The sequence below is a fragment of the Leptodactylus fuscus genome, chromosome 6, assembly GCF_031893055.1.
Source record: "Leptodactylus fuscus isolate aLepFus1 chromosome 6, aLepFus1.hap2, whole genome shotgun sequence".
Lineage (NCBI taxonomy): Eukaryota > Metazoa > Chordata > Amphibia > Anura > Leptodactylidae > Leptodactylus > Leptodactylus fuscus.
Window position 1 is genome coordinate 184,455,368 of NC_134270.1, and position 16,189 is coordinate 184,471,556.

General features: G+C 42.9%; 1 protein-coding gene across 2 annotated transcripts in view; it reads right to left on the reverse strand.

Moving 5' to 3' along the window:
- RNASET2 (ribonuclease T2) overlaps positions 1-16,189 on the reverse strand; it is a 40,636-nt gene continuing 24,447 nt past the window's right edge. For both annotated transcript variants that reach the window (XM_075278955.1, XM_075278956.1), the window contains exons 6-10: positions 14,317-14,381; positions 13,808-13,921; positions 13,255-13,297; positions 9,870-9,944; positions 1-438 (exon numbers count right to left, since the gene is read on the reverse strand). In XM_075278955.1, coding sequence (XP_075135056.1) covers positions 286-438; positions 9,870-9,944; positions 13,255-13,297; positions 13,808-13,921; positions 14,317-14,381 — 450 coding nt within the window. In that variant the 3' untranslated portion in view covers positions 1-285. The remainder of the gene's footprint in view (positions 439-9,869; positions 9,945-13,254; positions 13,298-13,807; positions 13,922-14,316; positions 14,382-16,189) is intronic.

The following is a 16,189-nucleotide window of genomic DNA, read 5'->3' on the forward strand; positions in this document are numbered from 1 at the left end:
ACCCTCTGACCGCTGCGGCCAATCACTGGCCTCAATGTGTGCTCGGATACGTCACAGACCGGAGCTGCGACAGCAATGATGTATCTGATCACCTATAGGTGACCTCTATACTGGGCATGTGGGCAACAAGACGCGGCAACACCAGAGCAGAAGACAGGACTGTGGAAAGGCAAATAATTGTAACCCCTTCCTTAAATTTTGTCTGGGGACAAGAAAACCCCTTTAAGTCAAAGCAAGTGAAAATCCAGAAATGTCACTGTTGTTGTTGAGAATCAGATGTAAGAATTATACAGGCGGGTAATAGATGTCCAGGGTCTCATCGCAGACGTGTAAGGGCACATACGAGGCTCGCAGCTCCTCTCCGTGTGTACAGTCCTCCATCTGAAAGTCTTTGGTGAAACACAACTCCAGCTGTCCGAGAATCTGAGCCTGTGAACCCTGAAAAGTTAACGAGAGCCGCGTGAGACAAGACTCTAGAATTCATTCCTTAGCTCTAGATGCCTTAGCCCTAAATTCCTTAGCTCTAGATTCCTTAGCTCCGGGTTCCTTAGCGCTATGTCCCTTAGCTCTAGGTTCCTTAGCTCTTAGGTTCCTTAGCTCTTAGGTTCCTTAGCTCTTAGGTTCATTAGCTCTTAGGTTCATTAGCTCTTAGGTTCCTTATTTCTAGGTTCCTTAGCTCTTAGGTTTCTTATTTCTAGGTTCCTTAGCTCTTAGGTTACTTAGCTCTTAGGTTTCTTATTTCTAGGTTCCTTAGCTCTTAGGTTCCTTAGCTCTTAGGTTCCTTAGGCCCAGGTTCCTTAGCTCTTAGGTTCCTTAGCTCTTAGGTTCCTTAGCTCTTAGGTTCCTTAGGCCCAGGTTCCTTAGCTCTTAGGTTCCTTAGCTCTTAGGTTCCTTAGCTCTAGGTTCCTTAGCTCTTAGGTTCCTTAGCTCTAGGCTCCTTACCTCTAGGTTCCTTAGCTCTTAGGTTCCTTAGGCCCAGGTTCCTTAGCTCTTAGGTTCCTTAGCTCTTAGGTTCCTTAGCTCTTAGGTTCCTTAGCTCTTAGGTTCCTTAGCTCTTAGGTTCCTTAGCTCTTAGGTTCCTTAGCTCTAGGTTCCTTAGCTCTAGGTTCCTTAGTTCTAGGTTCCTTAGCTCTTAGGTTCCTTAGCTCTTAGGTTCCTTATTTCTAGGTTCCTTAGCTCTTAGGTTCCTTAGCTCTTAGGTTCCTTAGGCCCAGGTTCCTTAGCTCTTAGGTTCCTTAGCTCTTAGGTTCCTTAGCTCTTAGGTTCCTTAGCTCTTAGATTCCTTAGCTCTTAGGTTCCTTAGGCCCAGGTTCCTTAGCTCTTAGGTTCCTTAGCTCTTAGGTTCCTTAGCTCTTAGGTTCCTTATTTCTAGGTTCCTTAGCTCTTAGGTTCCTTAGCTCTTAGGTTCCTTAGGCCCAGGTTCCTTAGCTCTTAGGTTCCTTAGCTCTTAGGTTCCTTAGCTCTTAGGTTCCTTAGCTCTTAGGTTCCTTAGCTCTAGGCTCCTTACCTCTAGGTTCCTTAGCTCTTAGGTTCCTTAGGCCCAGGTTCCTTAGCTCTTAGGTTCATTAGCTCTTAGGTTCCTTAGCTCTTAGGTTCCTTAGCTCTTAGGTTTCTTATTTCTAGGTTCCTTAGCTCTTAGGTTCCTTAGCTCTTAGGTTTCTTATTTCTAGGTTCCTTAGCTCTTAGGTTCCTTAGCTCTTAGGTTCCTTAGGCCCAGGTTCCTTAGCTCTTAGGTTCCTTAGCTCTTAGGTTCCTTAGCTCTTAGGTTCCTTAGGCCCAGGTTCCTTAGCTCTTAGGTTCCTTAGCTCTAGGTTCCTTAGCTCTTAGGTTCCTTAGCTCTAGGCTCCTTACCTCTAGGTTCCTTAGCTCTTAGGTTCCTTAGGCCCAGGTTCCTTAGCTCTTAGGTTCCTTAGCTCTTAGGTTCCTTAGCTCTTAGGTTCCTTAGCTCTAGGTTCCTTAGCTCTAGGTTCCTTAGCTCTAGGTTCCTTAGCTCTTAGGTTCCTTAGCTCTTAGGTTCCTTATTTCTAGGTTCCTTAGCTCTTAGGTTCCTTAGCTCTTAGGTTCCTTAGGCCCAGGTTCCTTAGCTCTTAGGTTCCTTAGCTCTTAGGTTCCTTAGCTCTTAGGTTCCTTAGCTCTAGGCTCCTTACCTCTAGGTTCCTTAGCTCTTAGGTTCCTTAGGCCCAGGTTCCTTAGCTCTTAGGTTCATTAGCTCTTAGGTTCCTTAGCTCTTAGGTTCCTTAGCTCTTAGGTTTCTTATTTCTAGGTTCCTTAGCTCTTAGGTTCCTTAGCTCTTAGGTTTCTTATTTCTAGGTTCCTTAGCTCTTAGGTTCCTTAGCTCTTAGGTTCCTTATTTCTAGGTTCCTTAGATCTTAGGTTCCTTAGCTCTTAGGTTCCTTAGCTCTAGGTTCCTTAGCTCTTAGGTTCCTTAGCTCTTAGGTTCCTTAGCTCTTAGGTTCCTTATTTCTAGGTTCCTTAGATCTTAGGTTCCTTAGCTCTTAGGTTCCTTAGCTCTAGGTTCCTTAGCTCTTAGGTTCCTTAGCTTTAGGTTCCTTAGCTCTTAGGTTCCTTAGCTCTTAGGTTCCTTAGCTCTTAGGTTCCTTAGCTCTTAGGTTCCTTATTTGTAGGTTCCTTAGCTCTTAGGTTCCTTAGCTCTTAGGTTCCTTAGCTCTTAGGTTCCTTAGCTCTTAGGTTCCTTAGCTCTAGGTTCCTTAGCTCTAAGGTTCCTTAGCTCTTAGGTTCCTTAGCTCTTAGGTTTCTTATTTCTAGGTTCATTAGCTCTTAGGTTCCTTAGCTCTTAGGTTCCTTAGGCCCAGGTTCCTTAGCTCTTAGGTTCCTTAGCTCTTAGGTTCCTTAGCTCTTAGGTTCCTTAGCTCTAGGCTCCTTACCTCTAGATTCCTTAGCTCTTAGGTTCCTTAGGCCCAGGTTCCTTAGCTCTTAGGTTCATTAGCTCTTAGGTTCCTTAGCTCTTAGGTTTCTTATTTCTAGGTTCCTTAGCTCTTAGGTTCCTTAGCTCTTAGGTTTCTTATTTCCAGGTGCCTTAGCTCTTAGGTTCCTTAGCTCTTAGGTTCCTTAGGCCCAGGTTCCTTAGCTCTTAGGTTCCTTAGCTCTTAGGTTCCTTAGCTCTTAGGTTCCTTAGGCCCAGGTTCCTTAGCTCTTAGGTTCCTTAGCTCTAGGTTCCTTAGCTCTAAGGTTCCTTAGCTCTTAGGTTCCTTAGCTCTTAGGTTTCTTATTTCTAGGTTCCTTAGCTCTTAGGTTCCTTAGGCCCAGGTTCCTTAGCTCTTAGGTTCCTTAGCTCTTAGGTTCCTTAGCTCTTAGGTTCCTTAGCTCTAGGCTCCTTACCTCTAGGTTCCTTAGCTCTTAGGTTCCTTAGCTCTTAGGTTCCTTAGTTCTTAGGTTCCTTAGCTCTTAGGTTCCTTAGCTCTTAGGTTCCTTAGCTCTTAGGTTCCTTAGCTCTAAAGGTTCCTTAGCTCTAGGTTCCTTAGCTCTAGGTTCCTTAGCTCTAGGTTCCTTAGCTCTTAGGTTCCTTATTTCTAGGTTCCTTATTTCTAGGTTCCTTAGCTCTAAGGTTCCTTAGCTCTTAGGTTCCTTAGCTCTTGGGTTTCTTATTTCTAGGTTCCTTAGCTCTTAGGTTCCTTAGCTCTTAGGTTCCTTAGCTCTTAGGTTCCTTAGCTCTTAGGTTCCTTAGGCCCAGGTTCCTTAGCTCTTAGGTTCCTTAGCTCTTAGGTTCCTTAGCTCTTAGGTTCCTTAGCTCTTAGGTTCCTTAGCTCTAGGTTCCTTAGCTCTAGGTTCCTTAGCTCTTAGGTTCCTTAGCTCTAGGCTCCTTACCTCTAGGTTCCTTAGCTCTTAGGTTCCTTAGCTCTTAGGTTCCTTAGCTCTTAGGTTCCTTAGCTCTTAGGTTCCTTAGCTCTTAGGTTCCTTAGGCCCAGGTTCCTTAGCTCTTAGGTTCCTTAGCTCTTAGGCTCCTTACCTCTAGGTTCCTTAGCTCTTAGGTTCCTTAGCTATTAGGTTCCTTAGCTCTTAGGTTCCTTAGCTCTTAGGTTCCTTAGCTCTTAGGTTCCTTAGGCCCAGGTTCCTTAGCTCTTAGGTTCCTTAGCTCTTAGGTTCCTTAGCTCTTAGGTTCCTTAGCTCTTAGGTTCCTTAGGCCCAGGTTCCTTAGCTCTTAGGTTCCTTAGCTCTTAGATTCCTTAGCTCTTAGATTCCTTAGCTCTTAGGTTCCTTAGCTCTAGGTTCCTTAGCTCTAAGGTTCCTTAGCTCTAGGCTCCTTACCTCTAGGTTCCTTAGCTCTTAGGTTCCTTAGGCCCAGGTTCCTTAGCTCTTAGGTTCCTTAGCTCTTAGGTTCCTTAGCTCTTAGGTTCCTTAGCTCTTAGGTTCCTTAGCTCTAGGTTCCTTAGCTCTAGGTTCATTAGTTCTAGGTTCCTTAGCTCTTAGGTTCCTTAGCTCTTAGGTTCCTTATTTCTAGGTTCCTTAGCTCTTAGGTTCCTTAGCTCTTAGGTTCCTTAGGCCCAGGTTCCTTAGCTCTTAGGTTCCTTAGCTCTTAGGTTCCTTAGCTCTTAGGTTCCTTAGCTCTTAGATTCCTTAGCTCTTAGGTTCCTTAGGCCCAGGTTCCTTAGCTCTTAGGTTCCTTAGCTCTTAGGTTCCTTAGCTCTTAGGTTCCTTATTTCTAGGTTCCTTAGCTCTTAGGTTCCTTAGCTCTTAGGTTCCTTAGGCCCAGGTTCCTTAGCTCTTAGGTTCCTTAGCTCTTAGGTTCCTTAGCTCTTAGGTTCCTTAGCTCTTAGGTTCCTTAGCTCTAGGCTCCTTACCTCTAGGTTCCTTAGCTCTTAGGTTCCTTAGCTCTTAGGTTCATTAGCTCTTAGGTTCATTAGCTCTTAGGTTCCTTATTTCTAGGTTCCTTAGCTCTTAGGTTTCTTATTTCTAGGTTCCTTAGCTCTTAGGTTACTTAGCTCTTAGGTTTCTTATTTCTAGGTTCCTTAGCTCTTAGGTTCCTTAGGCCCAGGTTCCTTAGCTCTTAGGTTCCTTAGCTCTTAGGTTCCTTAGCTCTTAGGTTCCTTAGGCCCAGGTTCCTTAGCTCTTAGGTTCCTTAGCTCTTAGGTTCCTTAGCTCTAGGTTCCTTAGCTCTTAGGTTCCTTAGCTCTAGGCTCCTTACCTCTAGGTTCCTTAGCTCTTAGGTTCCTTAGGCCCAGGTTCCTTAGCTCTTAGGTTCCTTAGCTCTTAGGTTCCTTAGCTCTTAGGTTCCTTAGCTCTTAGGTTCCTTAGCTCTTAGGTTCCTTAGCTCTTAGGTTCCTTAGCTCTAGGTTCCTTAGCTCTAGGTTCCTTAGTTCTAGGTTCCTTAGCTCTTAGGTTCCTTAGCTCTTAGGTTCCTTATTTCTAGGTTCCTTAGCTCTTAGGTTCCTTAGCTCTTAGGTTCCTTAGGCCCAGGTTCCTTAGCTCTTAGGTTCCTTAGCTCTTAGGTTCCTTAGCTCTTAGGTTCCTTAGCTCTTAGATTCCTTAGCTCTTAGGTTCCTTAGGCCCAGGTTCCTTAGCTCTTAGGTTCCTTAGCTCTTAGGTTCCTTAGCTCTTAGGTTCCTTATTTCTAGGTTCCTTAGCTCTTAGGTTCCTTAGCTCTTAGGTTCCTTAGGCCCAGGTTCCTTAGCTCTTAGGTTCCTTAGCTCTTAGGTTCCTTAGCTCTTAGGTTCCTTAGCTCTTAGGTTCCTTAGCTCTAGGCTCCTTACCTCTAGGTTCCTTAGCTCTTAGGTTCCTTAGGCCCAGGTTCCTTAGCTCTTAGGTTCATTAGCTCTTAGGTTCCTTAGCTCTTAGGTTCCTTAGCTCTTAGGTTTCTTATTTCTAGGTTCCTTAGCTCTTAGGTTCCTTAGCTCTTAGGTTTCTTATTTCTAGGTTCCTTAGCTCTTAGGTTCCTTAGCTCTTAGGTTCCTTAGGCCCAGGTTCCTTAGCTCTTAGGTTCCTTAGCTCTTAGGTTCCTTAGCTCTTAGGTTCCTTAGGCCCAGGTTCCTTAGCTCTTAGGTTCCTTAGCTCTAGGTTCCTTAGCTCTTAGGTTCCTTAGCTCTAGGCTCCTTACCTCTAGGTTCCTTAGCTCTTAGGTTCCTTAGGCCCAGGTTCCTTAGCTCTTAGGTTCCTTAGCTCTTAGGTTCCTTAGCTCTTAGGTTCCTTAGCTCTAGGTTCCTTAGCTCTAGGTTCCTTAGCTCTAGGTTCCTTAGCTCTTAGGTTCCTTAGCTCTTAGGTTCCTTATTTCTAGGTTCCTTAGCTCTTAGGTTCCTTAGCTCTTAGGTTCCTTATTTCTAGGTTCCTTAGCTCTTAGGTTCCTTAGCTCTTAGGTTCCTTAGGCCCAGGTTCCTTAGCTCTTAGGTTCCTTAGCTCTTAGGTTCCTTAGCTCTTAGGTTCCTTAGCTCTTAGGTTCCTTAGCTCTAGGCTCCTTACCTCTAGGTTCCTTAGCTCTTAGGTTCCTTAGGCCCAGGTTCCTTAGCTCTTAGGTTCATTAGCTCTTAGGTTCCTTAGCTCTTAGGTTCCTTAGCTCTTAGGTTTCTTATTTCTAGGTTCCTTAGCTCTTAGGTTCCTTAGCTCTTAGGTTTCTTATTTCTAGGTTCCTTAGCTCTTAGGTTCCTTAGCTCTTAGGTTCCTTAGGCCCAGGTTCCTTAGCTCTTAGGTTCCTTAGCTCTTAGGTTCCTTAGCTCTTAGGTTCCTTAGGCCCAGGTTCCTTAGCTCTTAGGTTCCTTAGCTCTAGGTTCCTTAGCTCTTAGGTTCCTTAGCTCTAGGCTCCTTACCTCTAGGTTCCTTAGCTCTTAGGTTCCTTAGGCCCAGGTTCCTTAGCTCTTAGGTTCCTTAGCTCTTAGGTTCCTTAGCTCTTAGGTTCCTTAGCTCTAGGTTCCTTAGCTCTAGGTTCCTTAGCTCTAGGTTCCTTAGCTCTTAGGTTCCTTAGCTCTTAGGTTCCTTATTTCTAGGTTCCTTAGCTCTTAGGTTCCTTAGCTCTTAGGTTCCTTAGGCCCAGGTTCCTTAGCTCTTAGGTTCCTTAGCTCTTAGGTTCCTTAGCTCTTAGGTTCCTTAGCTCTAGGCTCCTTACCTCTAGGTTCCTTAGCTCTTAGGTTCCTTAGGCCCAGGTTCCTTAGCTCTTAGGTTCATTAGCTCTTAGGTTCCTTAGCTCTTAGGTTCCTTAGCTCTTAGGTTTCTTATTTCTAGGTTCCTTAGCTCTTAGGTTCCTTAGCTCTTAGGTTTCTTATTTCTAGGTTCCTTAGCTCTTAGGTTCCTTAGCTCTTAGGTTCCTTATTTCTAGGTTCCTTAGATCTTAGGTTCCTTAGCTCTTAGGTTCCTTAGCTCTAGGTTCCTTAGCTCTTAGGTTCCTTAGCTCTTAGGTTCCTTAGCTCTTAGGTTCCTTATTTCTAGGTTCCTTAGATCTTAGGTTCCTTAGCTCTTAGGTTCCTTAGCTCTAGGTTCCTTAGCTCTTAGGTTCCTTAGCTCTAGGTTCCTTAGCTCTTAGGTTCCTTAGCTCTTAGGTTCCTTAGCTCTTAGGTTCCTTAGCTCTTAGGTTCCTTATTTGTAGGTTCCTTAGCTCTTAGGTTCCTTAGCTCTTAGGTTCCTTAGCTCTTAGGTTCCTTAGCTCTTAGGTTCCTTAGCTCTAGGTTCCTTAGCTCTAAGGTTCCTTAGCTCTTAGGTTCCTTAGCTCTTAGGTTTCTTATTTCTAGGTTCCTTAGCTCTTAGGTTCCTTAGCTCTTAGGTTCCTTAGGCCCAGGTTCCTTAGCTCTTAGGTTCCTTAGCTCTTAGGTTCCTTAGCTCTTAGGTTCCTTAGCTCTAGGCTCCTTACCTCTAGGTTCCTTAGCTCTTAGGTTCCTTAGGCCCAGGTTCCTTAGCTCTTAGGTTCATTAGCTCTTAGGTTCCTTAGCTCTTAGGTTTCTTATTTCTAGGTTCCTTAGCTCTTAGGTTCCTTAGCTCTTAGGTTTCTTATTTCTAGGTGCCTTAGCTCTTAGGTTCCTTAGCTCTTAGGTTCCTTAGGCCCAGGTTCCTTAGCTCTTAGGTTCCTTAGCTCTTAGGTTCCTTAGCTCTTAGGTTCCTTAGGCCCAGGTTCCTTAGCTCTTAGGTTCCTTAGCTCTAGGTTCCTTAGCTCTAAGGTTCCTTAGCTCTTAGGTTCCTTAGCTCTTAGGTTTCTTATTTCTAGGTTCCTTAGCTCTTAGGTTCCTTAGGCCCAGGTTCCTTAGCTCTTAGGTTCCTTAGCTCTTAGGTTCCTTAGCTCTTAGGTTCCTTAGCTCTAGGCTCCTTACCTCTAGGTTCCTTAGCTCTTAGGTTCCTTAGCTCTTAGGTTCCTTAGTTCTTAGGTTCCTTAGCTCTTAGGTTCCTTAGCTCTTAGGTTCCTTAGCTCTTAGGTTCCTTAGCTCTTAGGTTCCTTAGCTCTAGGTTCCTTAGCTCTAGATTCCTTAGCTCTAGGTTCCTTAGCTCTTAGGTTCCTTATTTCTAGGTTCCTTATTTCTAGGTTCCTTAGCTCTTAGGTTCCTTAGCTCTTAGGTTCCTTAGCTCTAGGTTCCTTAGCTCTAAGGTTCCTTAGCTCTTAGGTTCCTTAGCTCTTGGGTTTCTTATTTCTAGGTTCCTTAGCTCTTAGGTTCCTTAGCTCTTAGGTTCCTTAGCTCTTAGGTTCCTTAGGCCCAGGTTCCTTAGCTCTTAGGTTCCTTAGCTCTTAGGTTCCTTAGCTCTTAGGTTCCTTAGCTCTTAGGTTCCTTAGCTCTAGGTTCCTTAGCTCTAGGTTCCTTAGCTCTTAGGTTCCTTAGCTCTAGGCTCCTTACCTCTAGGTTCCTTAGCTCTTAGGTTCCTTAGCTCTTAGGTTCCTTTGCTCTTAGGTTCCTTAGCTCTTAGGTTCCTTAGGCCCAGGTTCCTTAGCTCTTAGGTTCCTTAGCTCTTAGGTTCCTTAGCTCTTAGGTTCCTTAGCTCTTAGGTTCCTTAGCTCTTAGGTTCCTTAGGCCCAGGTTCCTTAGCTCTTAGGTTCCTTAGCTCTTAGATTCCTTAGCTCTTAGGTTCCTTAGCTCTTAGGTTCCTTAGCTCTAGGTTCCTTAGCTCTAAGGTTCCTTAGCTCTAGGCTCCTTACCTCTAGGTTCCTTAGCTCTTAGGTTCCTTAGGCCCAGGTTCCTTAGCTCTTAGGTTCCTTAGCTCTTAGGTTCCTTAGCTCTTAGGTTCCTTATTTCTAGGTTCCTTATTTCTAGGTTCCTTAGCTCTAAGGTTCCTTAGCTCTTAGGTTCCTTAGCTCTTAGGTTCCTTATTTCTAGGTTCCTTAGCTCTTAGGTTCCTTAGCTCTTAGGTTCCTTAGCTCTTAGGTTCCTTAGCTCTTAGGTTCCTTAGCTCTAGGCTCCTTACCTCTAGGTTCCTTAGCTCTTAGGTTCCTTAGGCCCAGGTTCCTTAGCTCTTAGGTTCCTTAGCTCTTAGGTTCCTTAGCTCTTAGGTTCCTTATTTCTAGGTTCCTTATTTCTAGGTTCCTTAGCTCTAAGGTTCCTTAGCTCTTAGGTTCCTTAGCTCTTAGGTTCCTTATTTCTAGGTTCCTTAGCTCTTAGGTTCCTTAGCTCTTAGGTTCCTTAGCTCTTAGGTTCCTTAGCTCTTAGGTTCCTTAGCTCTTAGGTTCCTTAGCTCTAGGCTCCTTACCTCTAGGTTCCTTAGCTCTTAGGTTCCTTAGCTCTTAGGTTCTAGAGTCCTCTAGATTGTGGTCGTTCAGATATTGGGGACATTTATCATGAGGGAAATTATAGACATTTTTAGCAGATTCTGAGGATGTGACCTGATATTTGATGAATTTGACAAATCTATAAATCTTACATAATAATAATAATAATAATATGATAAAACCCAGAATATGGGCAGCAGGGTGACTCTGTATAGATCTGGATTTGAAGTTATTGAGCCATTACCTGCTCTGGAGGAATACACTGGATTTTTGCTACTACCCCAAATGCACTGGAGAAGACGTCTCTGATCGTCTGCAACTGAAAGTAAAAAGAAGAACTTTGAGTTTTCTGATTTTGTTCTTGGTGCGTCCTGTGGATGTGAGAAATACATCACTACTATGGGATCACATCTATTACCTGCCCAGGACAAGCAAATCTGTACAGAATCTATATCACTACTATACGGAATCTATATCACTACTATACAGAATCTATATCACTACTATACAGAATCTATATCACTACTATACGGAATCTATATCACTACTATACGGAATCTATATCACTACTATACGGAATCTATATCACTACTATACAGAATCTATATCACTACTATACGGAATCTATATCACTACTATACGGAATCTATATCACTACTATACAGAATCTATATCACTACTATACGGAATCTATATCACTACTATACGGAATCTATATCACTACTATACAGAATCTATATCACTACTATACAGAATATACACTCACCGGCCACTTTATTAGGTACACCTGTCCAACTGCTCGTTAACACTTAATTTCTAATCAGCCAATCACATGGCGGCAACTCAGTGCATTTAGGCATGTAGACATGGTCAAGACAATCTCCTGCAGTTCAAACCGAGCATCAGTATGGGGGGGAAGAAAGGTGATTTGAGTGCCTTTGAACGTGGCATGGTTGTTGGTGCCAGAAGGGCTGGTCTGAGTATTTCAGAAACTGCTGATCTACTGGGATTTTCACGCACAACCATCTCTAGGGTTTACAGAGAATGGTCCGAAAAAGAAAAAACATCCAGTGAGCGGCAGTTCTGTGGGGGGCGGAAATGCGTTGTTGATGCCAGAGGTCAGAGGAGAATGGCCAGACTGGTTCCAGCTGATAGAAAGGCAACAGTGACTCAAATAGCCACCCGTTACAACCAAGGTAGCCAGAAGAGCATCTCTGAACGCCGCACAGTACGTCCAACTTTGAGGCTACAGATGGGCTACAGCAGCAGAAGACCACACCGGGTGCCACTCCTTTCAGCTAAGAACAGGAAACTGAGGCTACAATTTGCACAAGCTCATCGAAATTGGACAATTGAAGATTGGAGAAACGTTGCCTGGTCTGATGAGTCTCGATTTCTGCTGCGACATTCGGATGGTAGGGTCAGAATTTGGCGTCAACAACATGAAAGCATGGATCCATCCTGCCTTGTATCGGTAACGGTTCAGGCTGGTGGTGGTGGTGTCATGGTGTGGGGAATATTTTCTTGGCACTCTTTGGGCCCCTTGGTACCAATTGAGCATCGTTGCAACGCCAAAGCCTACCTGAGTATTGTTGCTGACCATGTCCATCCCTTTATGACCACAATGTACCCAACATCTGATGGCTACTTTCAGCAGGATAATGCAATGCCATGTCATAAAGCTGGAATCATCTCAGACTGGTTTCTTGAACATGACAATGAGTTCACTGTACTCCAATGGCCTCCACAGTCACCAGATCTCAATCCAATAGAGGAGCATCTTTGGGATGTGGTGGAACGGGAGATTCGCATCATGGATGTGCAGCCGACAAATCTGCGACTGCAACTGTGTGATGCCATCATGTCAATATGGACCAAAATCTCTGAGGAATGCTTCCAGCACCTTGTTGTATCTATGCCACGAAGAATTGAGGCAGTTCTGAAGGCAAAAGGGGGTCCAACCCGTTACTAGCATGGTGTACTTAATAAAGTGGCCGGTGATCACTACTATACGGACTCTATATCACTACTATACAGAATATATATCACTACTATACAGAATGTATATCACTACTATACAGAATCTATATCACTACTATACAGAATGTATATCACTACTATACAGAATCTATATCACTACTATACAGAATATATCACTACTATACAGAATCTATATCACTACTATACAGAATCTATATCACCTATACAGAATCTATATCACTACTATACAGAATCTATATCACTACTATACAGAATCTATATCACTACTATACAGAATCTATATCACTACTATACGGAATCTATATCACTACTATACATTCTGTGATATAGATAGTAGTATATCACTACTACTACTACTACTACTACTGTATATCACTACTATACAGAATGTATATCACTACTATACAGAATGTATATCACTACTATACAGAATCTATATCACTACTATACGAAACCTATATCACTACTATACAGAATCTATATCACTACTATACAGAATGTATATCACTACTATACAGAATCTATATCACTACTATACGAAACCTATATCACTACTATACAGAATCTATATCACTACTATACAGAATCTATATCACTACTATACGAAATCTATATCACTACTATACGGAATCTATATCACTACTATACATTCTGTGATATAGATAGTAGTATATCACTACTACTACTACTACTACTACTGTATATCACTACTATACAGAATGTATATCACTACTATACAGAATGTATATCACTACTATACAGAATCTATATCACTACTATACAGAATGTATATCACTACTATACAGAATGTATATCACTACTATACGGAACCTATATCACTACTATACAGAATCTATATCACTACTATACGGAACCTATATCACTACTATACGGAATCTATATCACTACTATACAGAATCTATATCACCTATACAGAATCTATATCACTACTATACAGAATCTATATCACTACTATACAGAATGTATATCACTACTATACAGAATGTATATCACTACTATACAGAATCTATATCACTACTATACAGAATCTATATCACTACTATACAGAATCTATATCACTACTATACAGAATCTATATCACTACTATACAGAATCCATATCACTACTATACAGAATCCATATCACTACTATACAGAATCTATATCACTACTATACAGAATATATATCACTACTATACAGAATCTATATCACTACTATACAGAATATATATCACTACTATACAGAATCTATATCACTACTATACAGAATCTATATCACTACTATACAGAATCCATATCACTACTATACAGAATCTATATCACTACTATACAGAATGTATATCACTACTATACAGAATGTATATCACTACTATACAGAATGTATATCACTACTATACAGAATCTATATCACTACTATACAGAATGTATATCACTACTATACAGAATATATATCACTACTATACAGAATGTATATCACTACTATACAGAATCTATATCACTACTATACAGAATATATATCACTACTATACAGAATCTATATCACTACTATACAGAATGTATATCACTACTATACAGAATATATAGCACTACTATACAGAATCCATATCACTACTATATGTCATCCCTTACCGTATAGGTGTTGTCCGGTGTGATCCCAAACTTCTGCAGGACACTGAGGACGGAAAAGACACAAAACAGAGAGTGAAGTTATTAAACAGTTTGGATACGTGTTACTAATAACAGGAGGCTCCCGGTCATTGTTTGGCCCTTCACAGCCCCAGGAAACTGCCCCGGTCACTACTGACTGCAGCACATAAGTGGTTAACCCTATGGGATCAGCTGTTGTATACTGAGCCCCCGCAGCCCTGTATATATACAGCCTGTTACCTTGCGGCGCCAGTGTTCACTATAGACTTTACAGTCCGCTGCAGCATTTTTTTTCAAAGTTTAAAAAAAAAAAAAAAAAAAAAGAGAGACTTCCCCCTTTCCCTCTCCATAGACTTCTATGGCACTTCTCTATTAGTGCTATCAATCTGGGTGAAGAATCCCAGTTGAGGACACCCTGATAGATGGAGAAAGCAGCATTGTTCTCTGATTAGATTCTTGTACTCTGCATCTATACAAGTAGTTTCATAGTTCGCTTTAAGACCATCTGCAATATTACAGGGCCCCGCTTTGGTACCTGTTCAGACCCAGCTTTGCGTACAGCTCCAGGCCCTTGGCGAAGTATTTGTGCTGGGAGTCCAGGCAGGATAGAGACGCCGCGCAGGTGCCGTGCTTGATCCACTCATGTTTCCTAGAAGGAGAAATCCGTCTGAATATGACAAGACATACTGAACATCCTACAAAGCTGGAAGAGCCAATAAAGTCTCCTCTGTTATGTGTCAGTAAAGGACAAAACCAAAATGTGAGACAACCCAAGAACACACGAGGTCGGGGCACGGCGTTACCGCTGCTCATGGACAGGTCCAGAGAGCAGTCACTGAAGATTTACAGTAAAATGTCTACACCAAACAGCAGGTGGAGCCACAAGACGTCTCTCTTTATCCTCTATGAGACTGCCGGAGACAGCCAAGTAGTGCGCGCTACTCTCCAGAGGTCTCATAGAGGGGAATCTAGTGACGGCTCCATTTATATGGAGGGACTTCGGGATGGAGATTACATGTAAGCCTTTCCTTATGTCTTAGTTACCAAAAATCAGAGCAGTTTGGGTGCAGAATATTCGGCCACCACTTGTTCAACTCCGGCAAAAGGTCCTGGAAATAGAAATATGAATAATGATAAGAATGCAAGAGGCAAAATATTTGGAGAACAGGATAAATAAAAATCTATCATGGAATAGTATAGCGTGTGAGAATCCGTCACATTCAGCTTCTTCTCCTACCAGCCCTGACCTTACAGATCACTACCAGGTAGAGAGAACTGTGCAGCCACATAGAGCTCTCAGTGATCGGGCCATATCCGCTCTGCCCGATCATAGAGAAAGAGGTCAGGAACTGCCCAGACCCCTGACTATAGAGTATAGAGTGTGAGAATCCGTCACATTCAGCTTCTTCTCCTACCAGCCCTGACCTTACAGATCACTACCAGATAGAGAGAACTGTGCAGCCACATCGGGACATACCCACTCTGCCCGATCATAGTGAAAACAGTCAGGCACTGCCTGGACCCCCTGACTATAGAGTACAGAGTGTGAGAATCCGTCATTCAGCTTCTTCTCCTACCAGCCCTGACCTTACAGATCACTATCAGGTAGAGAGAACTGTGCAGTCACATAGAGCTCTCAGTGAGCGGGACATACACATTCTGCACAATCATAGTGAAAGCAATCAGGCACTGCCCGGACCCCCTGACTATAGAGTATACATTGTGAGAATCCATCACATTCAGCTTCTTCTCCTACCAGCCCTGACCTTACAGATCACTATCAGATAGAGAGAACTGTGCAGCCACATCGGGACATACCCACTCTGCCCGATCATAGAGAAAGAGGTCAGGCACTGCCCGGACCCCCTGACTATAGAGTATAGAGTGTGAGAATCCATCACATTCAGCTTCTTCTCCTACCAGCCCTGACCTTACAGATCACTACCAGATAGAGAGAACTGTGCAGTCACATAGAGCTCTCAGTGATCGGGACATATCCGCTCTGCCTGATCATAGTGAAAGAGGTCAGGAACTGCCCGGACCCCCTGACTATAGAGTATAGAGTGTGAAAATCCATCATATTCAGCTTCTTCTCCGACCATCCCCGACCTTACAGATCCCTACTAGCCCCCTGACGAAGGCTAGTGCCGAAACGCGCGTCGGGAGGCCGGGTTGGCGCCTTTCCCACATGTCTCTCCTACACTCTCATACAGCATGGGTGAGTAACTTTGGATGTGCAACTTTTTCCAGTGCTTATATTGCCAATACAAACTATATGAGTCTATCCATTCAATCTCCCTGGTGTGTTATAACAATTTAATATATAGGATATAATTCTTAGGTGTATATAGCCACATTACTATATGGCTGGCTTCTGAAATGTCAGTGATGTGAGTGTATATAATAGTAGCACTTTCTTTGCCTTTATAATAATTCCTATATGTCCCTATTCACACCATACTCTTGCTAGCACAGTTTTTGCACGTTGGGACCAATTCCTGGAGATATAAATCACCACCTAGTTCACAGATAGATCTACACTGCCACCTAGTGGCACTTTGTATGTAGTACATTCCCATTACATTGTGTTTGGTGAGTGACATGTGGGTTTATTTTGTATCCTCTGCTTTTCCATTTGTGAAATAGTTTCTGTACATTTAATACACTCTTCATGCCAATCCTGGGCCATCGGGATAGTGTGTTTTTCTTGTATTTGTTTGTCTGTTTTTTTAAATTAATGTAATAAAAATTTATTTTATATTTTTGTACATTTTGAGTGGTTTGCTTATCTCAAAAGCTGGTTTCCAGTTTTTTTTTTGTGCAGATCCCTACTAGGTAGAGAGAACTGTGCAGCCACATAGAGCTCTCAGTGATCGGGACATATCCGCTCTGCCTGATCATAGTGAAAGAGGTCAGG